Source organism: Molossus molossus, unplaced genomic scaffold, assembly GCF_014108415.1.
Source record: "Molossus molossus isolate mMolMol1 unplaced genomic scaffold, mMolMol1.p scaffold_m16_p_1, whole genome shotgun sequence".
NCBI lineage: Eukaryota > Metazoa > Chordata > Mammalia > Chiroptera > Molossidae > Molossus > Molossus molossus.
In genome coordinates this window covers 200,638,584-200,665,972 of record NW_023425344.1, presented here as the reverse complement: position 1 = coordinate 200,665,972, position 27,389 = coordinate 200,638,584, and the positions used below count along the sequence as shown (strand labels likewise).

Below are 27,389 nucleotides of genomic sequence, written 5' to 3'. Positions count from 1 at the left end.
TCAGTGATGTTTTCTATTGTCTTTTTAGTCTCTATTTCTTTTTTCTCTCTCTTTTTTTCCTGTTCTGATCTTTGTTACCTCCTTCCTTCTACTAACTTTAGACTTTGTTGTTCTTTTTCTAGTTCCTTAAGTTATAAAGTTAGGCTGTTTGAGATTTTTCTTGTTGTTTGAGGCAGGCATTTATTGCTACAAACCATCCCTTTTAGAACTGCTTCTGCTGTACCCCCACAGGTCTGGGTATGTTGTACTTCCACTTTCATTTGCCTTAAGGTACTTTTGACTTCTTCTTTGACCCACTGGTTGTTCAATAGCACGTTGTTTAATCTCCACATGTCGGTGAATTTTTCAGTTTACTTTTTGTAATTGCTCTCTAGTTCATACCATTGTGGTTGGAAAAGATGTTATGATTTCAATCTTCTTAAATTTATCATGGCTTATTTTGTGGCCTAACATAATCTATCCTAGAGAATGTTCCATTTGCTCTAGAGAAGAATGTGTACTGTTGTGTATATGTATAGAATGTCCATCTGGTCTAACGAGTTGTTTAAGGTTGATGTTTATGGATTTTCTGTCTGGATGATCCATCCATTGATGTAAGTGAGGTATTAAGGTCCCCTACTACTATGTATTGCTCTCTCTTTCTTCTGTTAGAACTATTAATATTTGCTTTATATATTTAGATGTTCCTATGCTGGGTGTACATTTACAAATGTTAATACCCTTTTATTGGACGGATTCCTGTATCGTTATATAATGCCCTTCTTTGTCTCTTATTACAGTCTTTGTTTTTTTTTTGTTTTTTGGTATTTTGTTCATATAGAGTGGGAGGGAGAGAGAGAGAAACATTGACGTAAAAGGGACACATCGAGTGGTGGCCGCCCACACGACCCAATCAGGGCCGGGGACAAACTGCAACCAAGGTACGTGCCCTTAGCGGGAACTGAACCTGGGTCTCTCCAGACTGCAGGCCGACGCTCTAACCACTGAGCCAAACTGGCCAGGGCTACAGCCTTTGTTTTAAAGTCTGATACAAGTACAGCTACCTCAGCTTTCTTGTGTTTTCCATTTGCCAGGAATATGTTTTCCATCCAATCTCTGTGTACCTTTAAACTGAAGCAAGTTTCGAGTAGGTAGCATATAGATGGGTCTTTTTTTTTTAATCCATTCGGCCACTATCTGACCTTTATCTATGACATTATGCTTTCATGGTTTCTTGTTACTAGTTAGCACCCTTTCTTTTCAACTTAAGGAAGTTCCTTTAACATTTCTTGTAAGGCTGGCTTAGTGGTGGTGAACTCTTACAGCAGTGGTTCTCAACCTTCCTAATGCCATGACCCTTTAACACAGTTCCTCATGTTGTGGTGACCCCCAACCATAAAATTATTTTCATTGCAACTTCATAACTGTAATCTTGCTACTATTATGAATTGCCATCAGAAATATGTGTTTTCCATTGGTCTTAGGCGACCCCTGTGAAAGGGTCATTTGACCCCCAAAGGGGTCATGACCCACAGGTTAAGAACCGCTGTCTTACAGGTTTTGCTTGTCTGGAAAACTATCTTTCCTTCAATCCTGTATTATATATCTTTGCCAGGTACAGTATTCTTAATTAGAAGGGTTTTTTTTTTCTTCCAGCACTTTAAATATATCATGCCACTCCCTGTTGGCCTGCAAATTTTTTGCTGAAAAATCTGATAGTCCTATAAGGGTTCCCTTGTACATAAGTTGTTTTTCTCCTGCTGCTTTTAAGATTCTCTCCTTGCATTTACTTTTGACATTTTAATTACAGTACATCTCAGTGTGGTTCTCTTTGAATTCGTCTTATTTGTAACTCTGGCCTGGATCTGGATGTCTGTTTCCTTTTTCAGGTTAAGGAAGTTTTCTGCCTCCTTCTCTCTTCTCCTTCTGGGACCACTATAATGAAAATATTAGTCTGCATGATGTTGTTTCATAGTCCCTTAAGCTATCTGCACTTTTTTTTCATCAGGGATGTTGACCTACAATTTTCTTCAGGCCATTCTTTTTTATTTTGGGGCTAAGACTGGGTGAATTCCAGTGCCCTGTCAGAGTTTAGTGATCCTTTCTTCTGATTCATCTAGTCTGCTTGTTGAACCCCTCCAATGTATTCTTCAGCTCTATGACTTCTATTTGGTACTTTCTTATATTTTCTATCTCTTTGTTGAAGTTCTCACTGTGTTCATTCATCCTTCTCCCAAGATTGATGATGACCATTACTTTGAACTCTTTATCAGGGAAATTACATATCTTCATTTCATTAAGGTTTTTTTCTGAGGTGTTTTTTTTTTTTCATTTGAAACATATTCTTCTGTTTCTTCATTTTGTTTAAGACTATTGGTTGGTTTCTAAGCATCAGATAAACAGGCACCTCTGCCAGTCTTGAAGGACTGACCTCTTGTAGGAGATGAACCTTAACATTCAACCCTGCACTAGCTCTTAGTTGTCTCTCAAAACAACTTGTGATTATCCAAGCAGTCCATTTTATTTTCAATAACTCCCAGTAGTTGAGAGTGTGCCAAGACATGTCAGTGTCCCAAAGGGGAGGATCTCCATCAACCACTAGTTTCAAGCTGATTAGAAGCCAGACTCTCAGGCAGCAGCTTTTAAAGTAGTTGGACCATAAACTAGATGATCTGAAGGTGTCTCCTGGAGTTTAAAAAATTGGGTTTCCATGAGTTTATAAGTTCCTTTCTGGAAAATACTGGCGAGCTGTAGCCAGGAAGGAAAGAGTGCAAAGATGGTCTGTCCCAGGCTACGTTCCCTGAGAGCACCCAAGTAGGCCCTCAGGCCAAAGCTCCAGGATGAGCAAACAGGCCTCTTTCCACGGCAGACTGGAGTGTATGGGTGTGTTTCATTCTGATGTTTGTGCAAGTGCCCTGGGGTGGTGGCCTGCCAAGAACGATCCCATTCTTATAGACCTGTGGGATCCAAGAATGCAAGTTCCCCTGGTCACCAGAGTCAGGTGATCAAGGTGTAGCCTCTGGGCAGCAGCTGCAAAATCTGGAGCACCTGATGTGTATAAGAGTTCCCCTCCGAGATACTGGTGCTCTGGAGCACAGAAGAGGGAGAGCAGGAAGATAGCGCCCACCCTCTGAGGGCTCTGGAAAGGATGATAGTCAGCCCTTAGATGTGTGTTTAATTAGAAACCCGCCCTTCAGGCTGTGGCTATAAAGATAAGCTAATAAGCCTCTTTCACAGAAAGAGCGCCTAGATCTGCTGCCTTCTCCTGTGCCCTGATGGTGGCAGCTGTTTAAGAACTCTTTCTCTATTGGTTACAAGTCCTGTGGGACCTGGGAGCGGAAGTCCCGCTGGCCACCAGAGCCAAGCAGCAGCCACAAAAACCAGGGCACTGGTCATGTAGAAGCTCCCCTGTGGGAGACACTGGCACTGTAGCGTGTGGCACAGGGAGAGCTCAAAGAAGTACCTGCCGGCCTCCATTCCCGGAGAATATCCCAGCAGGCCCCTCTCCTCAAGCAACCACTTTAGATTAGCAAAAGAGCCTCTTTCATATAAAGTCTTGGTGCTTTTCATATTTTTTAAATTTTTTTCCTTTATTGATTTTAGGGAGAAAGGGAGAGGGAGGGAGAGAGAGAACATCGATTGGCTGCCTCCTGCATGTGCCCCACTGGGGATTTGGCCCAAACCTGGGCATGTGCCCATGCTCAACCACTGAGCCACACCAGCCAGGCATTCTTGGTGCTTTTTCATCATCTGCTTCTGTGCTGCCCCCTAGGTGAGTGAGTCTGTGTACAAGCCCTTTAGGAGCCATTTCTCGGTTCACTAAGTCTCACCTCTCAGGTGCAAATCTTAAAAGATGCAGTGCCCAATGGGAGTTCAAACCCTTCACGCCCTAAGGAGAAGCTCTGGGTTTTAGGTCCCTCCTGACTGACTGTGGGCCACCACACCAGAGGGTGGAAGAGACTGGCTCTCAGCCTCTCCACCATGCATTTTTGAATATGCCTTTGCTCCCTGATCACAAGTATGTGGACTGTACACCCCACCTATCTCCCCTCATTTCAGTGTAATTATCACTTCCTTTTCTTTTTTTGAGGCTTTCCCACTCTCCAATGAACTGTGACTCCTCTCTTCAGCTTTTTCCTAATAGAGTTGATAAATATAACACTGCCAACCTGCTATTCTATATCAAGGATGGTTCCTTACACAGGGGTGGGCAAAAGAAGCTTTACAGTTGTGAGGACACAAAACAGTATTCTTTCTTGTAAAAATCATAACATGTACATGTTTTTCTATATGAACAACTATAAACCTACTTTTGCCCACTTACACCACAGATTGGCTGGTATTTTGAATCCCTTTAGACTGATCACTATGGTGCTTGGAAGTTCTCTGAAGCTGAAATCAAGGGAACTTTCATCACCAAGTATATGCTACATCATGTGAAAAGCTATGACCTTGGGCCAGGGTTGGGGATTAGATTATAAGAAAGAAAAATAGAATTTGTCATATTTAAAAATCAGCAGGTAAACACTTGATAAACTAGGAAAAGAAGGCAACTTCTTCAACATGATAAAGGCCATATAAGAAAAGCCCAAAGCAAATAATCATATTCATGGTCAAAGGATAAAAAATCCTTTCCCCTAAGATCAGGAACAAGACAAGGATGCCTCTTTCACCACTTCTATTCAACACAGTATTGGAGTTTTAGCCAGGGTGATTAGACAAGAAAAATAAAAGACATCCATCCAAATTGAAACGAAAAAAGTAAAATTATTTCTTCACAGAAGACATGATTTATATGTAGAAAGTCCTAAAGATTAAAAAAAAAAAAAAAACCAACAACAACCTGCTAGTACTAATAAATGAATTTGGCACAGTTGCAGGATATAAAATCACACAAAAATCACTGTTTTTATAAACTAAAATCCAAAAAGGAAATTAAGACAATTCTGTTTATAATAACATCAAAAAGACTAATATTCTCAGCAATATATTTAACCAAGGGAACAGAAAATTGCTAAAAGAAATTTATAAACACATTGAAAAACATCCATGTCATGGACTAGGAGACTTATTGTTAACATGACAGTACTACCCCTAGTGATCCACAGATTCAATGCAATCTCTATCAAAATCCCAATGGCATTTTTTTTTTTTTTGTAGACTTAGAAAAGCCCGTTCTAAAATTCATATGGCATCTCAAAATATCTTGACTAGCTAAAACAATCCTGGGGAAAAAAAGTTGCAGGACTCACAACACTTTCCTAATTTCCAAACTTACTACAAAATTACACTAATCAAAACTGTGTGGTGCGGGCATAAAGTCAGGCGCACAGAGAAGTGACACAGAACAGAGAACCCATATAGTCAACTGATTTTGACAAGAGCAACTGAACCATTCAAAAGACTAAGGACAGTATTTTCAACAAATGGTGCTGGGGAAATTGGATATTCACATGCAAAAGAGTGAAGTTGGACCCTTACCTAATACCATATACAAAAACTAATTCAAAATGGATCAAAGACTTCAACATAGAACATAAAACTCTCAGAAGAAAACATACAGGAAAAGCTTCACTACATTCAATGTGGCAATGATTTCTTTGATATGACACCAAAAGGAAAACTAGATTTTGTAAAAAAAATTTTAAACTTTTGTGTATCAAAGGACTAACAAGAAAGTGAAAAATCAAACCACAGGTTGGGAGAAAAATATTTACAAATCATGTGTCTGATACAGAATTAATAACCACATTATAGAAAGAACTATAACTCAACAACAACAAACATAAACCACCCGAGAGTAGTGAAGGGCACTCTCTGCTTCCTGAACCTTGACATGCAAAAGGCTCTCCTAATACTCCACATTCAAACTGAAGAAAGAAAAGGTACGCAACTTCATCAATCATTAGGAAATGCAAATCAAAACCACAATGAGGTACCACTTTATACTCATTATGACGGCTACTATTTTTTAAAAAACAAAAAATTGGAAAATAACATGTTATCGAGAACATGGAGGAATTAGAAACCCTCCTGCATTGCTGATGAGAATGAGAGATGGTACAGCCATTGTGAAAAACAGTTTGGTGGTTCCTCAAAAAGTTAAACATAGAAGTACCATATGATCCAGCAATTCCACTCCTAGGTCTATACCCAAAACAACTGAAAGCAAGGACTCAAACAGGTATTTGTACATTTATTTTCAAAACAACATTATTCACAAGAGTTAAAAGGTGGAAGCACTTAGCCCGGCATCACCCTGCTCCTTTTCTACAAACAACCCCCCTCTCTCCAGCAACCTTTAAGTTCTCAGCTGCTTTCCAACATTTTCTTCCTTTGTATTTTTCTTCCTCCTACCTTTTTTTTGTCTTTATTGATATTGATTTTGAGAGAGATAAGAACATCAATTGGCTGCCTCCTGCATGCCCCCCCACTGGGGACGGGCCCACAACCTGGGCATGTGCCCTGACCAGGAATCAAACCCAGTGACCTCTGGGTGCATGGGTTGAAGCTCAACTACTGAGCCACACCGGCCAGGCAACTTCCTACCTTTTAAAGAGTCCTAAAACTAACAGGGTGAGTGACCACAAAGTGGTCCCATAGCCAATTTACACACAAGATAGTGCCGACTTTCCTCCTTTTCACGTGAGGCCATGTGATAAACCAAGATGGAATGAAAGGCCCATTAGACGATTCACAAACAAGCAATACAAGCTGAGCCTGATTTTTCAAACACTCAATTTAAGAAATGATGGTCCAGCTGCCTCTAGGAGCCATCTTTCTGTTTTCACATCTCTCCCTGCAGCAGGCTCAGCAGCCACAATGCTTCTGGTCAGAAGGCTGGTTTGGCCGAGTGTGGCCTCCAGGGAGTTTTAATAAAGAAGCAACATCATACACCCTAGTTAAGCTGGTGGAGAACTACCCAGTCCTCCTCCTGGGTTTTTAAAAGCTTCTTAAGCTCTCCTGAAAACCTAATGCCCATTTGTAATGGTTTCTATGGTTTTTTTAAAAAGCTGTTTTCCTAAAAAGTTCTAACTTCTGCCCTTTTATAAAACATCTTCTAAATTGGTTTTTAAACAAAAACATCCTTAACCATGGTATTTCTGGACAGTAGGCTTATAAGGAAGAAATGTTTATTTTCCTCTTTGCACTCTTTTGAATTTTCTTTCTTGGTAATAAGGAAAACTATTATTGAAACACATCCACACACATATTTCTTTAAGAGGAAGATTGCCTAGATACAGCATATCCTTGACATTCATAGATTTGACAATTGCTATTTTAAATATCTGAAAAGTCTGACCCTGAAATGTACTACAATATTTTGCAGCAGCACAAATATGAATTTCACCTCAAAGCTCACATATGGAAGTGAGTGAATCACACAGCCAGTGAATTGTCTCCAGTAGGTACACGGCAAAAGCTTTGTTGTTCTCTACTGACCTTCACAGCTCTCTTTAAGGATCTCAGGAAGCTGCTTACAATTTTCATTTGTATTTAAGGGGGGGAGGGGAGCCCATGGTGGTTTTTGAAACTCCTAAGATTCTCAAAGGTTTCAGGTCATATATTTCACAACTGTCAGTCTTCTACATTATAATAACTGTTAAATAGTATCCCTCTGGAAAGCAACGAATAAAACTGGTTTGTTGAAGTTATTAGATCACATTTATGTATTATGTAAAGTTAGTTTAGCAAAGCAGTAATTGGGAAGTATGCATGAATTAATCCACATTTTTTTGCTCCCCCCAAATAAATACCTAATTAGAAAGGTGACACAGTAGGTTAAAAAATTCAAGCACTATAAAGGAGACCAAAAAAGTCACAATTCCATTTCTTCCTGAATGCCATTCCCCTAAGATAATCACTGAACAGATGGTGTATGCTGCTGAAGAATTTTAATGCACCTATGAATTTTTTTTTATCTTACACAAATGGATTAATTCAACATACATACTTCCATGGTAAGTGTTTCACTCTACAATATTCTGTATTTATCTTTCTGTGGCCTGGGCCATTCATCAACTTTAGCTTTCTTAATTGCTACGTAGTATAATTTACTGAACCAATGCTCTACTGTTGGGCATATAAATTGTTTCTGATTTTTTGCCATAACAAAGAATGCTTCAATGAATACTTTTGCATATGTTACTGTCCCCATTTGCAAGTGAAATTACTATGTCTGAGGAAATGCCTATTAAAAATGGTGATCACACCTGGCCGGTGTGGCTCAGTGGTTGAGCGTCGACCCATGCACCAAGAGGTCACCGGTTCGATTCCTGGTCAGGACACATGCCCAGGTTGTGGGCCTGATCCCCACTAGAGGACATGCAGGAGGAGACCAGTCAATGTTCTCTCTCATCGATGTTTCTATCTCTTTTCCTTTCCCTTCCTCTCTCTCTAAAATCAGTAAAGGAAAAAAAAAAATGGTGATCACACCCTGGCCAGTTTGGATCAGTGGTTAGAGCGTCAGCCCACCAACCAGAGTCACAGGTTCTATTCCAGTCAAGGTACATACCTCAGTTGCAGTTCAGTCCCCAGCCCTGGTCGGAGTCGTGTGGGAGGCAACCAATCGATGTGTGTGTCTCTCTCTCCCTCCCTCCTACTCTATCTGAAGACAAATGGAAAAGTATCCTTGGATGAGGATTTTTAAAAAAGGGTGATCACTACCCTCCAAAAACAACTGTACCAATTTATACACCTAACACCAATATGAGAGTGCTCACTTTCCAAAACTTCATTAACAATGAATATTATATGTTTGACCAGTTTTGCTTTACTTATACTTTCTTGAATGTGAGACATTTTTCAAATATTAAATTGACCATTTGCATCTTTTCTTATTCATATGCTTTGCCCAAGTACTCTTTCTTATATATGTTACAAATATGTTTCAAGTTTATCATCCCCATTTACCATTTTTCTTGTTTGTAGCACCAACCACCCTAAGCTATGTCATACACTCTCCAGGATGGTCTCAAGAGAGGAAGGCTGTAGAGCATTCTGGGATAAGCAGTAAGTGCAAGGCTACCGAGAGCAGTGAAGAACCATGTACATGACTAATCTGGATGGGGATAACACAGCAAAGAAGGAAAGGAAGGAGCCTGAGTAAACCAGTGTCTCTGGGGCTTCCACCAAAGATCATCTGGACTTACTAGGTTTTGTTAACTATTAGGAAATTTTATTTAAATATATATCCACATATTTATATCAAGGAACAGTATTTTTTTTTAAACTAATGTCAGAATTACTACTGGTCTTATTGAAGAAATTTCAAAATGAAGTCAATCCAATTTAGATTATATAGTTTTAGGTTCTCTATTCCTTTAATAATTTAATTCTCAATGATTTCCTCTAAGTGATCAAATAATGTTTGTTTTATGATTAAGTTCACCTGTACTCACATGCTATAAATATAAAGTATACTTGATATCAAGTATATTGCGATATTTTTAAAAAATCAATCTCAAATAGGGCAAAAAGAGTTGTGGAGAAACACACCATAGCCATATATTTTAAAGGAAGTGGAGTGGATGGGGGGCTTCCTTAAATATTTTCTGTACCCCTGTTCAAAAGAGACAACACTTACATAGGTGGGAACAACCTGAAAGCATCTATAATACACAGAGTTGGTTTGCTTTTGTTTCTGGGAGTAGTCCAGTGTCTGACAAATCCCCTGGGAGATTTCCAGAATGACCTGAACAACAGTTCTACAAGCAAGACCTCTGCTGTTCCTATTTTAACAAGCCAAATTCAGCACGATGCACCTGTGACAGAGAAACCTGCCCCTCCCCAACAGTTCCATGTTTACTAGGAGACTTTGATTCTAGAGAAGCGCTGTCCAGCAGAATTGTCTGCAGTGACGGAAATGTCCTACAGCTGTGCTAACACAGCAGCCACTAGCCACGTGGTTAGTGAACACTTGAAATATGGCTAGTGCAGGTGAGTGAGCGAGAATTTTACATTTTATTTTAATAGCCTTATGTGACTATGTTTGCCATACAAGACAATGCAGTTTTCAACCATTAGAATCTTTTGTTTTTTAAGAAAAAATATCTATTTATAATTATGACAATACTCCCAAAACAGCTGAAGAAGAGATTACTTTTAGTGAACATACAATTTAGGGCAGAATTTACATTATTTGCCTTCAGTATATAGTTACTTAATGACAGAACATATACTAGGTATTTTTTTTCCTTTTATGAATAATAAGGACAATTAGTCATTATAGTGTTTAGTCAAGGACAGGTCTTTCACCTTGACTAAAGTAGTTAAACTTACTCATCAAGGAAAAGAGTTGTTCAAAATCTTGCAAAGTAAATTTGAATTTTAATATTCTTACAATTAAAAGTACCTGGCCAGTTTGTCTCAGTAGTTAGAGCGTCGGCCCTTGGATCAAAGGGTCACAGGTTCAATTCCTGGCCCTGGTCAGGGTCATGCAGGAGGAGGACAATTGATCGATTGATGTGTCTGTCTCTCTCTCCCTTCTACTCTATCTAAAATCAGTGGAAAGAGCATTGTCCCATGGACTGAGAGGTCCTGGTTCAGGCACATGCCTGGGTTGTGGGCTCGATCCCCAGTGGGGGGGGCATGCAGGAGGCAGCTGATTGATGTTTCTCTCCCTCTAAAAAAAAAAAAAAAATCAATAAAAACATATTTAAAAATAAAGTCAGTGGAAAGATATCCTCAGGTGAGGATTAACAACAAAAAATAAGCCCTGGCTGGTTTGGTTCAGCGGTTAGAGCATCGGCCTGCGGTCCTGAGAGACCCGGGTTTGGTTTCCGCTAAGGGCGCGTACCTCGGTTGCAGTTTGTCCCCGGCCCTGGTTGGTTGTGCGGGTGGCAGCCACTCAATGTGTTCCTTTCATATCGATGTTTCTCTCTCTCTCTGTTCCTCTCTCTCCCTCCCACTCTACCTGAACAAAAAAATGGAAAAATGTCCTCTGGTGAAGATTAAAAAAACAAACAAACAAAAAAATAAGATTTCTCAAACTATTTATCATACAAAATAAATAAACTATAATTTATAAAACTTTACTGAGTGTTCTTTCTTCCTATAGATACTAGTGGGATATCCCTAGAATAAACTATATTTCATTAAGTCAGAAAAGGTTTTGTTATGGACTTCCACTTTTAAAAAAAGAAAAGCGAGAAATATTTTATGCTTGACCTATTATCTCTGGCAGGAATTCTTATAAAACAGAATTTTGGGGGGCAGGAAAAACATCTAAGTTTGACTTTTAAGTTATAACACATTCATTAAATTAACAACACAGTACACAGAGATGGAGCTTACAGATATATTCAGGTATTTCAGAGGAAAAAAATAATTCTAGAACATTAGTATCTTACCTCGTAATGAACAAACTGGTCCATTTTCTTGATTCTTAGAGCGCTTATTTCTGAACTGACTTGGAATATCTAATGAAAGGTCTTAAAGGAAATAGGAAAACAGATGTTAAAGTCACATAACTCAAAAAGTAATTTCAAAAATTGATGTATTTTTAATGATTTATCTCCACTGTTTTAATTTTCAAAGGAAATATTAAAATTATTTACTACAATAGCATATATCCCCACATACCAAATATGTCTTACCTAGGAATGGATCAAACTTTCTAGATTCTGTCCCACATATAAGGCAGTTAACCTCGTTTTGTAGAATGCCTCCAAATATAGCCGTGACAACTGTAGATGCTCCATTTCTAAGAGAATCATGGAGGAAAACATCCCAGTAAAAACAAAAATAATTTATATTTATTAAAGTTACAAAATGATGCAAAAACTTAAACTATATAGATGTATACTGAATAAAAGGGTTAAGCCATTGATTTAACTGCCTCCTCAACCTGGCCCTCTTCCAATCCACTACTTTCTCTAGAAGTAAATGACACTGGACACGTGCCTAACAAATGATCACGTGACTGCCTAGCACAGGGCCAGAGGACACCTTCCCCACAGTTCTATCCCGAAGAAAAGAGAGAACTGCCTTATATCTGAATCTTTGCAAGGCCTCTCATCTTACAGGGAGCTCTCAATTACTTTACTTTGAACCACCACTTCATTCGGAGATAGATTTCCATTTTTCAGATGGTTATCTGTCAGATTTAGGGAAAAAGTAAAAAACTTAATACTTATTTAGTAATTACTGGTGGAGGTATGACTTCACAATTGAAGTGCTGAATGTTCCTGTCAACGAGCCTTTTAAAAAGCTCACTTAAAATGATACTATAAATAATGCATTTGTGGAGATCAAGAATATACTAATTTAATTTAAAAACAAAAAGAACCACCAACTGCCCAAATGTTAGTAAACCTCTTGGTGCCTCAGCTTCATCAAATGTAAAACAGGAATAATGTCCATCTATGCAGAGGCCTGATGTGAAGATGAAATGAGTCCTGTATGTACAGTGCTTTTAGATATGTGCTTACTAAAAAAAACCTTGAAGTGTGTTAAGGGCTTTTTATTGTCATAATAATTAGGATAATCTGCCTTTTGCTTGTATTTCCTTCAGTACGTATTTTGAACCCGTTCCTCACTTTTTCTGACAGCCGCACGCAGGCCCCAGTGCGGACAGGGAACGGGCACTAGGACGACGGAGAAAGTGCAGCAGCGAGAGCACGATTAGCAGGCGCCCTATTACGACAGCACGTGTGACATGGTAGTCTAAGCAGCAGCGAGAGCATGATTAGCAGGCGCCCTATTACGACAGCACGTGTGACATGGTAGTCTAAGCAGCAGCGAGAGCACGATTAGCAGGCGCCCTATTACGACAGCACGTGTGACATGGTAGTCTAAGGACTTTCCATGTATTAACACAGGTAACCCACACAACTGCAAGGCAGACACCATTATCCCCAGTTCACAGACAAGGAAGCTGAAGTCCAAAAGGTTAAAAGTTTGCTTCCTTTGGTTTCCTTCATTTACTGAAAAAAGAAATATATTGCAGCTTTTTTTTTTTTTTTTTTAAGTTGTTCACAAGATATGTGGCTTTTATTTAGAAATTAAACAAAAAGAAAAGATATATTGGGAACCATAGAACACAATGGCCATTTAGGTTTTAGGTTTAGTATCTGTGTCATGAACAAAGGGCAAACCCCCACCCCTAAAAACTACTGAAAATAAAGGGACTGTGATTGATCCTTTCATACTGATGTTCACATACAATGCTGTCTTTCATTTAAAGAGAAACTGCTTTATTTCAAATCAGGACATTTAAACTCAATGTAGTTCTTCCATTATATTTCTACCTCTGAAAAGAATACTAATCAAGTCAAAATGCAAAGCAGAATTTTTCATTTAATGCTATTTTTGAATTGGTGCTAGCAGCAAGAACAATTCTATCAGTCATAAGTCCCTCCCTTTCTGTGCTGGATTCTGTGCTGGCTATTAGGACCTGGAAGACCAGAGATTTTGTATGGTAATTCATACTGGTTACCTTCTCTAATAGGCAGATCAGCTATGAGAGTCTTCAGTCATTGAAAAGACCTTATCTTACTAAATCAGACTTAGGGACTGCCAGGCCATGCTGCTGTAACCTCTATATATTTCCAACTTTTTCTTCAGAGAGTTTGTCTTATATACCCCTTTCCTGTATAGGTCAATACAAAACTTTTCAAAATTATGAACAAAGGGAGACTACAATATCCAGGCTGAAATATAAGACTTCTATGCTTCAAGCAAAATAAATGTTCTAATCTCAATGTGTATTTTAGGGTATTAGTACTTGGAAAAGCAATCCAAATGTTTTGTTTTGTTCATAAAGAGAGGGAAGAAAAAAGTTCCAAGAACTTTCAGATTCTTCGATTTCAATAAAGAGATATATTTAAGAAAATTCAAGTCCAAAATGAGACTTTAGGAAAATTCACATTCAAAATATTTTAAGCCATTGTTTTTAGTGAACAAGTATAATTATTTTGGTATATGGAAATTAAGTCTTTGAGCCATTATTCAGTACATTTGGAGGAAAACTCTTAAGTGCTAAATTGCACAAATATTTTCCATTGTCGTTTCAAGTTTTAAAATGATCTATACCAAATAACAATGAGAACTACACCACCATGCAAATACAAGATGCCTCTGGTCTGGAAATGGGACGCATGTGACAGTCAACTTGGTCACAAAGTTCAAGTGCAAACATTTTCAGCAAAGGTAAGGAAAACTCTCAACCTTCCACTATAAATCTAACAAACAGTATCACCAACAGAAATGTCTGAGGTTCTCCTAAACACCAACGGAAACGAAATCTTACATGCAACATTTGTTACTTGCAGACAGGGTAGAATTCTCCTGCAGAAGTGCTGAGCGAGAAACACCATTGAAACCACCCTGAAGTTCCAAGTGCAGGTGGTCCAAAAGGTAGCGCATGAATTCATGGGCATCCTGCTGCTGATAGCCCCTGAAACAAACAGAAACACGTCAGGAGGGAAGGTCCACGTGCCCAGCCAAACAGGCAGGAGGGAAAAGCGCTGGGCAGCCCTGTGCTCAGAGCACAGCAAGGCTCCTGGACCTTTCATCCCCACTTGCTCCAAGTTTCACACACAAAATTCCTCAACAAGGAAAAAAAGTTATACTATTTAAAAGCAAGTTTGAAAACATGGACTATTAGAGCTAACTAAACTTGTAGTGATCTCCACTGACCCCACTTTAGAGATGAAAAAAATTTAGGGGCAAAAAGGGGTGTGGAGGTGTAATTTGCCTAAAGTCCTTCAGAGACGGGACTGACTGTAAACCAAGTCTGTCTCCGGGATGGACTCTGAATCTTCCCACTGTCCTACTGGCCCCTCTAGAAGATGCTCAAATGTTAAAATTCCACATCTTAACCTTACCATAAATGTAAGTCTAAACCGCCATTATATGAAATAATGAATCTAAAACTAATTTTTAGATTGAAAGATACTAATTTTTTTTAAAACACTGGCTGAAAGAAAAAGAAAAATTATCTGAAAAGTTAAAGGCATCTGCCCTGGCCGGTTTCACTAGTGGTTAGAGCACTGGCCTGTGGAACAGAGTCGTGGGTTCAAGTTGCGGGTCAAGGACACATACCTAGGTTGCAGGTTCGATCCCCGGCCCTGGTAGGGGTCTTGCAGGAGGCAACCAATCAATGTGTCTCATATCCCCAATGTTTCTCTCCCCCCGCCCCTTTCCCCCTTTTCCCCCTCCTACTCTAGAAAAAATATCCTCGGGTGAGAATTTAAACAAAATAAACAGTTAAAGCCATCTGATATTCTAGACTTGTATCCTAATCTTGATTCAAAAGAAATTTTAAAAATACTTTAAAAAATGCACTGACTCATACACAATTATTCCCTATCCTAAAATTTGAATACATATAGCAACATATTCTCAGGTTACTTCTCCACTGTAGTCAGATAGAAAATTATATGGAATTTTATACTGGATCAATGACAAGCACACAGAAATGAAGGCTGACAGAAAACAAAGCTGATACAATTGGAAGGTCACAAAGGTTTATATAGATACATTAAGCATGAAATACAAGATACTTGCATAAAACGGCAAATAAAAAAGACTTCTGCCTACATTTTTCCAGCATTGTAAATTCTCTTTAATCTACCCTCTAAATCTCAAGGTTTTCTGGTTTGGTCTTGAGTCAAAACTTCCACCACTCTTCCAGGCAATGGTTCAAAGCAAAATTTCTTTCAACCAAAGTTTCCCTCAATCTATGTTTTCCTCCTTTTTCTGAAATTTCTCCTGGAAATAAGAAATTGTGAAAATAATTTGCCTAATCAATGGAACTTAAATCAGAAGTCACTTCAGCATTGCACTATAACTTTTTCTGAACTACTTAGCTACTAAATATCAATGTGTTAAAGTATTTATTCCAAGATTCATATGAATAAAAATGTTAAGAGTCAAAAGTATTCAAAGTTAATAGTTCTTTATGTATCTAAGAAAGTACTTTAAACTTTTTCAACACAACCTCCTTTTTTGTTTTCATGACTCAAAGGTAATATAGCTACTTTAGGACATATCTGAAATTCTATCACATATAAAAAAAAATTCTTTCACCAAAATAACCTGATATCTAATCATCATGTTTCTAAAATGGATCATGAAAACCCAGTCAGTACCTTGTAGGTACGTGTATTTGCATTTTCATCAAATACATATCCATCCCACCCTGGCTGGTTTGGCTTGGTGGGTAGAGCATTGGCCCTCTGACCGAAGGGTTGCAGGTTTGATCCCCGGCCCAGGTGGGGGTCACGCAGGAGGCCACCAATCGCTGTGTCTCTCACACTGATGTTTCTCTGTCTCTGTCTCTCTCTCTCCCTCCCTCCTTCCTTTCCACTCTGTCTAAAAAAATTCAATAGAAAAATATCTTCAGGTGAGGATTAACAAAAATGTCTTCCTAATGTATATTAATGAATATTTCCAACCACACCATGATTCTCTTTTCCTTTATCAAAATACATTATATTCTAATGTTTCTTTTATCATCAGAAACACATTTTTGACCTACATGAAATCATGAAACAGCTGTTTTATAAAGCTAAGTTATAAGTTTCTGGTTCAATGTGTCATCTTTACCAGAAAAGTTGCTGTAAGACTAGGAAATTTTTCTGATTCTGACTAAAAAGACACTTACAATTCCATTTTTAAATATTTAAATAAAACCTTTCATTGGCTTATCTGAAAGTCTTAATAAATATTATTTAGCATGTTAAATTCGCCCTGGCCGGTTTGGCTCGATTCCCAGTCAAGGGCACATACCTGGCCCAGGTGGAGGTCATGCAGGAGGCAACCAATCGATGTGTCTCTCACATCAATGTTTCTCTTTCTTTCTCTCTCTCCCTCCCACTCTATCTGAATAAAAAATGGAAAAATGTCCTCAGGTGAGGATTGGGGGGAAAAAAAAGTATCTTCAGTTGAGGATTAAAAAAAAAAGTAGTATGTCAAATTCAATAAACTTCAGTTTACCTTTAATTGTTTGACAATTTTATAATCTGGGCTTCAAAGTTTCCTCTGTAGTCAACTTAGGTTTCTCTTGTTTGGTAATCACGTTAAAGGAAACACTCCTCACATTTGAATGCAGTATTTATGTTTTGTATACAAATTATTTCACTGGTGTCACCCAAACAAGTGTCTGTGAGTCAGTGAGGAAATGGATTTATGAAGAACCCGCTGGCATCTGTGACAGAGCAGAACTGAGAGAAAAGAGGACAGAGGGGAATAACACTTCCGTATGGTCCCTTGTTTGACCTTAAAGGTGACCTCCTCCTCCATGTCTACAGGAAATTTGTGTCATAAAGATGCTGTGAGAAACAATTGTTGGGGAGCACGCTGCAAATATACAAAGCCTGAGAGATCATGGACCATCCCTGAACGAGGGGCTGAGAAGAGGAGCGCTGCTGAAACACAATGTGTAAGAACTCGGGGACAACTGGCTCTTTACAGCAACCTCTGCACAATGAGGCAAGCCATACTTACCAAATCTTAAAAAGAAAGAAATGCCCCAATTAAGAATGACCAAAGAAAATGTGACTTTGCCCTGGCCGAAGCGGCTCAGCTGGCTTGACCTTACACAGAAAAGCCAAGGGCTTGATTCCCGAGCAGGGCATGTGCAGGGGGCAACCAATAGATGTTTTTCTCTCACATCGATGTTTGTTCGCTTTTTTCTCTCTCCCCCTCCCTTCCTTTCTCTCTAAAATCAATAAAAAAGCATGTCCTCGGGTGAGAATTTAAAAAAAAGAAAAGAAAAATGTTACTTTGCAGCAGACGTGAGTGTGAAAAGCAGACACCACAGGTGCACACGTAAGGACTTCGTGATGGCCCAACACTCACAGCTGAAGCACAACCTGGCATTACCAACTGTGCTCTGCGTGTTCACAGTGCCAGCACATAACGTGTAGCATGGCAAAGACCAATAAGGAACAGGGTCAAATTTTACCATTCTAGAACAAAGTTCTCCTAAAATACCTAGGACACACTAGAATTTAGGTTCTGTTCAAATTAAAAGTATCTTTAACATTCATAAAAGAATTCCACATTATTGTTTTGTCCAAATTATCTGAAAAACCAAAATTGGTTAAATTTAGCTATTTCTATACAGTATGTGGCACCTATCGTGACTGAGTTTATTCAGACATAAACGCCAGAAAGATGAACATTTCAAAAATGATTTTTTCCTGTTTAGAAACACACAAAATACAACAGCAAAATTACTAGTTAGAAGAGCTAATATTGTTTAAATATAAACTATCCTGCAAAGTACTTGTTAAACTTCTCTATTAACAAAAACCCATAAAGATAACTGTAAGTTAAAATATCACAATTAAAGACCTATTTACAAAGATCTTTATGTTTTCCACAAAGCCAAGTAGAACAGTCAGCAAATATAGGAATACTGTTTCAGTAATTTATTTGCTCATCACATTTAAATATTAATTAAAATATCTAATTTAAAAAAAAATAAAGAGCCCTGGCCGGTTTGGCTTAGCAGTTGGAGCATCGGCCCGTGGACCAGAGAGTCCCGGGTTCGGTTCCCGCTAAGGGCACGTACCTCGGTTGTGGTTTGTCCCCGGCCCTAGTGGGGTTGTGTGGGTGGCGACCACTCGATGTGTCTCTCTAGCATCAATGTTTCTCTCTCTTCCTCCCTCTCTCTCCCCCGATCTATCTCATGATAAATGCAAAAAATAAAAAATAAAGAAAACTCTATTTTGGGAACCAAGGCAAATTTATTAAATCAAATTATACATGAAAGTAGAAATAGCACCTAAGTGATATGAGAAGCAAGGGAATAAATACCAGACCTGATCTGAATTATCAAGAGACTTTCCTGGAAGAGTGTTAGCTGGATCCTAAGAAAAGAGATGTGTCCACAAGGCAAATGTGGTACAATCAGGAAGCACGTGACAAAGATATGGAGGCGACAAGACAAAATCATGTTAAAGAAAGCAAAGGCTAGCAGACTATCAAAATTACGAAAGCCATTATCTTTTGAGTCAGCAATTCCTCTTTTAGGTACATGCATATATATGAATGAGACTATCCACTGCAGCCCTGTTTGGAGCGACACAAGGTAAGAAACAAGAGTCCCCGTTGGCAGGGGGCTCTTACATACATTATGATACAACCATAAAGTAGAATATTGTACAGTCATAAAATGGACTGAGAAAGCTATTTATATACTAATATGAATCACCTCAAAGTAGAAAAAAAGTTACCATTTATGTTAAAAATTATACACACACAAACATACATGCTTGTATATACACACACAGAATATCTCTGAAAGGATACACAATAATTTAGTAACTACAGTTACTTCCAAAAGCAAAACGAATAGCTGGGGAATAGAGTAAAAGAAAAACTTTCACTGCATATCCTTTTTTCCTGTTTAAAATTTTGAATCACCTGTATTTTGTCTATTTGAAAAAACCTGTAAGATATTTTTATGAAATAGAAAAGGACAGGAAAAGCTGGGTATGCTGGGAAGCCACAAGAAGTGTGGTAAATAAATACACAGTCCTCCTCTTATCCTCAGGGGACATGCTCCAGGACCCTCCGTGGATACCTGGAACTGAGGGCAGGTAATGGACCTCTACATACTATGCTTTTCCCCATACATACACACTTACCATAAACTTTAATTTATAGATTAAGCACAGTAAGAAATTAACAAAATAGATCATAAAAACACTGTAATAAGTTATGCAAATGAGACATTATTAAGTAAAATAAGGGTGACTCGAACACAAGCACTTTGATACCATGACAGTGGACCTGATAATTAAGACGGCTACTACGTGACTAACTGTGTGGGGAGCATACTGAGTGAAGATATGCTGGACCAAAGGATGATTCACGTCCTGGGTGGGACAGAGCAGGATGGAGTAAGATTTCATTATGCTACTCAGAATGGAAGGCAATTTAAAACTTAGGAATGGTTTATTTCTGGATTTTCCATTTAATAATGCTTTTGGACCATGCAGATAATGGAAACCATAAAAAGTGATAAGGAGAAACTACCATATATGTTGGAAGGTAAAACTTCAGGCATCATTTCCCTGCTGGATAACTGGTATTTTGCTTGAGTGGGAAAAGAAAAAAAAATACCTTTGATGGTTTCTATACCCAAAGCTGCTGTTTAAGGGTATTTTTTTCTGCATTTACTTAATAAATGAAAGTTTTCCTTACTTTTATGTACATGTTTATATTTCAGAATCTTCATATTTTATTCCAAGGGAGCCAATTCCCTAGACACTGTCATATATATGTTAGTCAAGGAAAATGGGCTTTCTAAACTTTTTTAAAAATATGTTTTCATTGATTTTTTTAGAGAGAGAGGGACAGAGAGCTAGAAACATTGATGTGAGAGACATCAATCAGCTGCCTCCTGCACGCCCCCTACTGGGAATCGAGCCAGCAACCTGAGCACGTGCCCTGACCAGGAATCCAACCGGGACCCCTCAGTCCATGGGACAACACTCAATCCACTGAGCCACACCAGCCAGGCGAAGTTCTCACCTTTTAAATACTTCTCCATACTACCCACATATCTAAACCACAATTAGGCAATAGAGCAAGATATATGCTAAGTTTTACTACAGAATGCTGGTTTTGTTTTTTAGAAAAGACAAGGGATGCACATCAGATGTGAAAATCATGAGGAGTAAGAACCATGATTGCTTCAGGATAAAATCAACAGAAGGTGGCAATGGCTGTGGTCGAATACCCGCAGTGCCTCCAACCTGCTATTACCTGAATCCCTACAGGAGTGACTAACCCAGGAGAAGAGGCAGAGTCCAGGGAGGCTGGACAGTGAGCACAGAGAGCACAGTGACTCCACAGCCACACCAGCACGGGGCCCAGCTGCCTCCTGGAAAGTGAGTCCTGACAGACTTGACTGCAGTCTCCTAAGACCTTCAGAACCCAGAGCAGAACTGTGAATGCAATACCATGGACTTCTCCTGATTACATGTGGACTTTTTAAAATTGAAATAACAAGACAGTGTATGATATTAATTATTCTTTATAAGATTTTGAAAGATTCAAGGCAATTTTGTCCAGTATGTTTTCCTAGAGCATATTGTATTATTTATAAGGGTTTGTTTTATAACAACAAAATACCCTACCCTTTGTTCAAGACATTCCTGACATCTATTATTTAAACAAACATTTGTATAGTCAAATATATCCAACTTCTGTTCTTCTTTAAAAAAACAAAACGCATCCATGGTTGGTTTGGCTTAGCAGTTAGAGCATCGGCCCTCGGACCAAAGAGTCTCAGGTTCAATTCTGGTCAAGGACATGTACCTTGGTTGCAGTTCAGACCCTGGCATGGTTGGAGTCATGTGGGAGGCAACCAATTGATATGTCTCGCTCACATTGATGTTTCCTCTCTCTTTATCTCTCCCTCCCACTCTGTCTGAAAATAAATAGAAAAATATCCTCGAGTGAGGATTAAAAAATAAAATAAAAAACAAACAAACAAAAGTGCCCAGCTGATGTGGCTCCGTGGTTGAGCGTTGACCCATGCACCAAGAGATCGCCAGTTTGATTACCAGTCAGGGCACATGCCCAGGTTTGATCCCCAGTGGGGGGCATGCAGGAGGTGGCTAATCAATGTTCTTTCTCATTGATGTTTCTCTCTCTACCTTCCTCTCTCTCTAAAATCAATAAAAGAAAAATTATTGAAAAAAGCAAAAAGCAGAACCAGCCTTTCCTATTTAGAATACCACCACTTCATTGGAAATTGTTTCAAAAACAGTGTAAGGACTAATATTAATGTTTTAAGTGTCTTTCATTAAATAATACTTACCTAAAATTCGGCATAATCTTCCAGACAACATAAAATAAGGATTCTGGGCTAAATGCAGTTTGGCTACCTTGCCATAAAGCACAGAGTGTCTTTCTAAACTCTTCCACCAACGACCTGCAAAAGAGGACGGGACAAGACCCTTAGCATTAACGAGAGGCTACTATCCCAATGCATTATGTCCAGTTGTCTTAAATTCATAATAAATAAAATCATAAAAGGGTCTGGTCTCTTCTAAGCTAAGTCTGACAGTTAAGTAAGAGCATCTCAAAAACCCATGTAAATAGCAGTAATTACTGACAAAACCAGTTTTGTAATCATATGGTAAAGTTTGTGCCAAAGTACTGCCATAATTGTACAATAAAGCAGTAAGTTACAAACCAAATTATGTAAGAATATACATTTTTAAAAACTTAAAACAATTACCAGAATCCTGTTCTCCATTTCTGCATTTCTCCTTGCCCCTCTCTAGGAGCACTTCCCAGACCTCGGTATGTGACCACCTGTTCCTCTGCCTCAGAGAGTCTATCTGACCACAAAGCTTCAACACTTGGCTCTATACCAATGACTCTCAACAATCCAAATCTAAAAGCCACGCTTACTCATGACCACTTTTATTCACGTTTTTCCAACCTTCCAACAGGAATTTCCCACTGGCCGTCTTCTTGCCACTTCAACCTCAACGTGCCCTGAACCTGCTCTCTGTACTCTCCCTGCAATCCCCCTGTATCCACTCTCTTCTCCACAGGAATACAGAACTTCCTTTTTTTTCTTGTCATATAAACTCCTAGAATAGAAAACTTTGATGAGTGTGTTTAACTTCTGAGAAATGTCCTTAAAGAGAAATAGTCCTTATTAATCTCCCCTTCTTCCTTCTGGCTGGAATGAGGATGACCTGGTGGCACTCCAGCACCATCCTGGACTATATGGCTGAGAGCCCCACCCCAGGAATGGTGGGACAAAGAGCTAGGAGGAGCTTGCAGACTGAGTGCAACGGCCCTAGATGGATAACCTCCATCTTTTGCATGAGAAAAAAAACCATGAATGTTTCAGTCACTGTTAATCTGTGCATGTAACTAAACTGATATACGCCCTCAACTTTAATGACTATCTGTCAATATAACTACCATATTCATGGATACCTAACTGATATCTCAGGGATATCTCAATCTCAGGGAATCCTCAACCCCTGTTATCCAGCAGGTTCCTGGGATACAAGCATATGTTTTGCTTCTTAGTATCTGGGCTTATGTTTGAGGAATTTCCCACCTCAAGAGTCTGGGTGAGAGTCAGAGCCTGCCTCGCACTATGGAAACTGGAAAGGCCAGATACTTGCTTTCTCAGCCCATCCCTCCAACCCCCTGCAGACAGGACTCAGGTACAGAGCCAGGGTTTTGCCTATTTGAAGCAGGTGTTAGTGATGCGAAGAAGCTGGAACAGTGCCAAATCCTCTCCAGTGGCAAAGAGCATCAGCTGGAGTGCACCCAGCACCCAGCACCCCTCCAGCAGTCCAGCAGTGGGAGCCCTGGAGTTGCCCTGGCAGGGGAAGCAGTGATGTCCTCAGGGGAAAGTTCCTCAGGTGATTGTGGCTTTGGTTCTGGATGCCCAGACGTCAGACCTGATTTTCTACCCATCCAGTAATGGTTAGTACACCAATTAGACCTTCAATAAATTCCTTTTCTGCCTAAGATGGCCAGAAGCAGTTTCTGTGGTTTGTAATTAGACCCTATATGATATTAATGCATCAAGTACTACTCATTCTTCCCTTGAGGTCTGTGCATATGTATTTTTTTTCCTCTTCATTTCACTGCTATCCCCTCCAACCCAATTACTATAGAGAATGAAGCCTCCTTGAATGCAGGTGTTTTCCAGTTCATCCTATATGCTATTATCAAAGTGAACTCTTAAAACACCACTTCTAGTGACATCATTCCATCCCTGCTCCAATGCCAGGCTTTCAAGTTCCCCCATGTTTTGGCCTATTCTCCATCAGCCACCTAAGCAGAACAGTGCCAGATTATAAGATGACTCTTTGAAATGTGTGGGGATGAGGAGATGGGCAGGCAGGGGAAACATTACATTAAAATATGTGCAGATTATAAATCTTAGCCGTTTCAGTAATGGTAAGAAACAAAAAAAATGCGCCCCTTACAATCGTGATAATAGGATAGATCTTCTAAACCCCAAATAGAGAATGCCGGCACTGAACACATATTGGTTCTCAATAAACACTTGTCAATTTTTTCCCTCTTCATGTCAATGAAAAATTGACTGTATCGCCCCTGTAATTAATTTGATGACTACAAATTAATTTTATTATTCAAGACAGGTTTACTTAACACTATCAGATAAGTCAATTCACAAAGACTGGTGATATTCGTGCTGGTTACACCTAGAGCTGTATTTCATATACTGACATCAATTTTTGAATATCCAAATCCACAATGACACAGTAAGTAGACTGCTAAATTTATGCTGCCTTTTAAGTAAGTATATATAAAAGAATTCCTATAATTATTAAGATTATCAGCTAGATACTTAAACACAGTTTTTAGAAGAGTTTTGTAAAATGCATGTGCCTATGAACTCGCATATGCGATGGAAATCACCAGTGAGTCATTTGTTTTGTAGCTCAAAGCCAGAAAGGACATATTCTTAGAACTCACACATTGTTATCCCCTTGGCTCCTGGTGTGGTATGTTCGCCTTCCTGCTGTCTTCCCATTCCTTAACTCCACAGCGGGCAGTTCTTTGAAATAACAGCAAAACTGTTCAATGTTACTATTTAAAAAGGAAGGGAAGAAAATTATTATTTTTTAATTTACTAGGACTATAAAGAAAGTTCTATGAAACCTACAAGTGCCAAAATGTGATCTTTCAATTTTTCATTAAAATCGTACTCAATGTAGCCCTGGCCGGTTTGGCTCAGCGGTTGGAGCATCGGCCTGAGGTCCAGAGAGACCCGGGTTTGATTCCCGCTAAGGGCATGTACCTCGGTTGCAGTTTGTCCCCGACCCTGGTTGGGTCGTGTGGGTGGCAGCCACTCGAAGTGTACCTTTCACATCGATGTTTCTCTCTCTCTCTCTTCCTCTCTCTCCCTCCCACTCTATCTGAACAAAAAATAAAAAAATGTCCTCGGGTGAGGATAAAAAGAAAAATTGTACTCAATGTAGACTGTGCATTAAGTACTTTCATTAAGTTTCCACATTTTATTCCAAGAAAACAGTATAAATAGATGACTTCGTAGAAATGAACAAGGATCTTAAAACAAAATATCTGTCTCCCCTCCCCCAACATCTACAAGTTGTCACCATTTCTTTCTTTTCAGGGTGCTTATTTCCAGGTGGTCAAGATTTTCCTCAAGTTAAGACAAGAATAACAAGAATTCAGTAGTGACTAAATTTCTTCTTTGAGCAAACTGGATGAGCTAATAGTACCTTTAAGGAGAGATCAACTACGGCTTCTGCTCCTTATTAGCAAGGTGGCCTTGGGAAGATAATTTATTCTGACCTTTGATGGCTCATTAAAATCAAAATAATTTATTCTATACAACTTAGGTCAGCCTTCTTAGTCATTTTATTTTTACTGCTTATCTTATATTCTGAAGATCTTCCAAACATCCAATCTTATAACTACATTTAAGACAACTGATACAAATAAGTTTTCTGAACAAGATTCACTATAGCCCAGAAGTCTGCAAACTACAGCCCACACACTGTATCTGGCCCTGGGCCAGTAAGGGGTAAATAGAGGGGAGAAGAATATGTGAGAGACTATATGTAGCATGTGAAGATAAAAAATATTTATTTAATCTGGCTTTTTACAGAAAGAGTTTGCTGGCCTCTGCTCTAGCCTATTCAAGGAGCAATAGAAAATAAATAATAATAGCTAGCAGTTATTTAATGCTAGGTACTTTTCTAATAAGCACTTTAAAGAAATTACATTATTTAATCATACCAACTACCCTGTGAGGTAAAATTATTATCCTCAATTTTACTGATAAGGAAACTAAGGAATTGAGGTAACTTGCCCCAAGCCATATGACTAGAGTCAATGGCAGAGAGGATCTGACCCCACAGCCTTTGCTCTTAACCATTCCACCAGAAACTAACATCAGATACTTGAGCTCTGGCTAGCACATTACCTGAGTGACTGAAGGATGGCATTCATAAAACAGGTGTTCCCCAGATTCCGAAGGCCTGTGGCACAAATGGCAGTGGTGCTTCCCTGTAAAATGGGACAAGAAGAAAACATCAATAATGCCAAGAGAAGGCCGACTGTTTCAAACATCAAAGCAAAGCAAAGGCCTGTATTTGAAACTCTAGCATCAAGCCAATTTGGATTTGGTCCTTTTCTGTCGAATCAATATTTCAAACTCTGTTTATACTCTCTAGGTAAGTATCTATTACGTTTAGAAGGGAGTTTCTCATCCTGGGATTGTTCTAAATGGGAGTATCTTATAGAAACTTATGAGGAGATCAGCATTAATAAGTACCATGCAGTACACAATGCAAAAACCAGGAAAATCCTTAAAAGAAGTAAAGATTAAGACTTAATGCCTTGCCCTGGACAGTTTGGCTCAGTAGTTAGGAGCATCAGCCTGTGGACCAAAGGGTTGATTCCCGATCAAGGGCACATACCTGGGTTGCAGGTTGGATCTCCAGCCCCAGTCGGGGTCATACAGAGGGCAACCAACTGATGTGTCTCTCTCACATCAATGTTTTCCTTTCTCTTCCCCCCGCCCCACCCATCCTCTCTCCCCTTCCCTTCCATTCTACCTAAAAATCAATGAAAAATATCCTCAAGTGAGGATTAATAAAAAGACTTAATGCCTTTATAAGACTACTATTAAAACTACTACACACTGAAAAAATATAAATTTTTACATCTCGAGTATTTCTGTCATCAAACTTTTAACTTTAAGCCATGCATAAATGACCAATATACATTTTTGTAGCAATGGAGTATCAATCTTAAAAAACTACCTGAACTTCCCTTAAACTAAAGCTTGGTTTTCTGAGTAGCTCTACAAGTGTACCAGGACATCTAACCACTGGAAGTGAATCTACCAATCCAACTCAAAGCATCTTTGCCCACAATTCAGATGTCCAGAGAGCGTGTTAGCTCTTTCTTCCACAAAATCGTAACACTTTAATCAAGTGTGTGTCTATACACTACTATCATGAAAGCAGAGATGCGCCCCCCACCCCCACCCCGGCTGGTGTGACTTGGTTGGAGCATCATCTCATACACCGAAAGGTGGCAGATTCGATTCTGGTTGAGGCACATGCAGGAGGCAACAAATCTGTTTCTCTCTCTATCTCTCCTTTCCTCTCTCTAAAATCAATACAAATTGGTTTTAAATAAATAAAATATTTCATGATTTTAAAATTTTGCTAGTCCATTAATGGTTCATACATCTGGTAATAGACAGTTACCAGAATGAGAAAACATATTCTTTTATAGTGAAGTTATAGTAATGAAGTCCTAAGAAATAAAATACCAATACTTCAGTCCCACAGATTTGATACTAGGGATCTTTAGCAGAAAGCAAGGATCTTTGGATCCTGTAGAAACATCATAATAAAGTACATAAGTAGGCATTAAGAACAAATGCTTGCTTTGGGGTG

General features: G+C 39.0%; 1 protein-coding gene across 3 annotated transcripts in view; it reads right to left on the bottom strand.

Annotated features, from left to right (window-relative positions):
* USP3 (ubiquitin specific peptidase 3) overlaps positions 1 to 27,389 on the bottom strand; it is a 102,333-nt gene that overhangs the window by 9,382 nt on the left and 65,562 nt on the right. For all 3 annotated transcript variants that reach the window (XM_036247288.1, XM_036247302.1, XM_036247293.1), the window contains 6 exons: positions 25,904 to 25,986; positions 24,427 to 24,540; positions 21,764 to 21,877; positions 14,231 to 14,377; positions 11,577 to 11,683; positions 11,331 to 11,411 (listed from right to left, as the gene is read on the bottom strand). In XM_036247288.1, the coding sequence (XP_036103181.1) occupies positions 11,331 to 11,411; positions 11,577 to 11,683; positions 14,231 to 14,377; positions 21,764 to 21,877; positions 24,427 to 24,540; positions 25,904 to 25,986 (646 nt within the window). The remainder of the gene's footprint in view (positions 1 to 11,330; positions 11,412 to 11,576; positions 11,684 to 14,230; positions 14,378 to 21,763; positions 21,878 to 24,426; positions 24,541 to 25,903; positions 25,987 to 27,389) is intronic.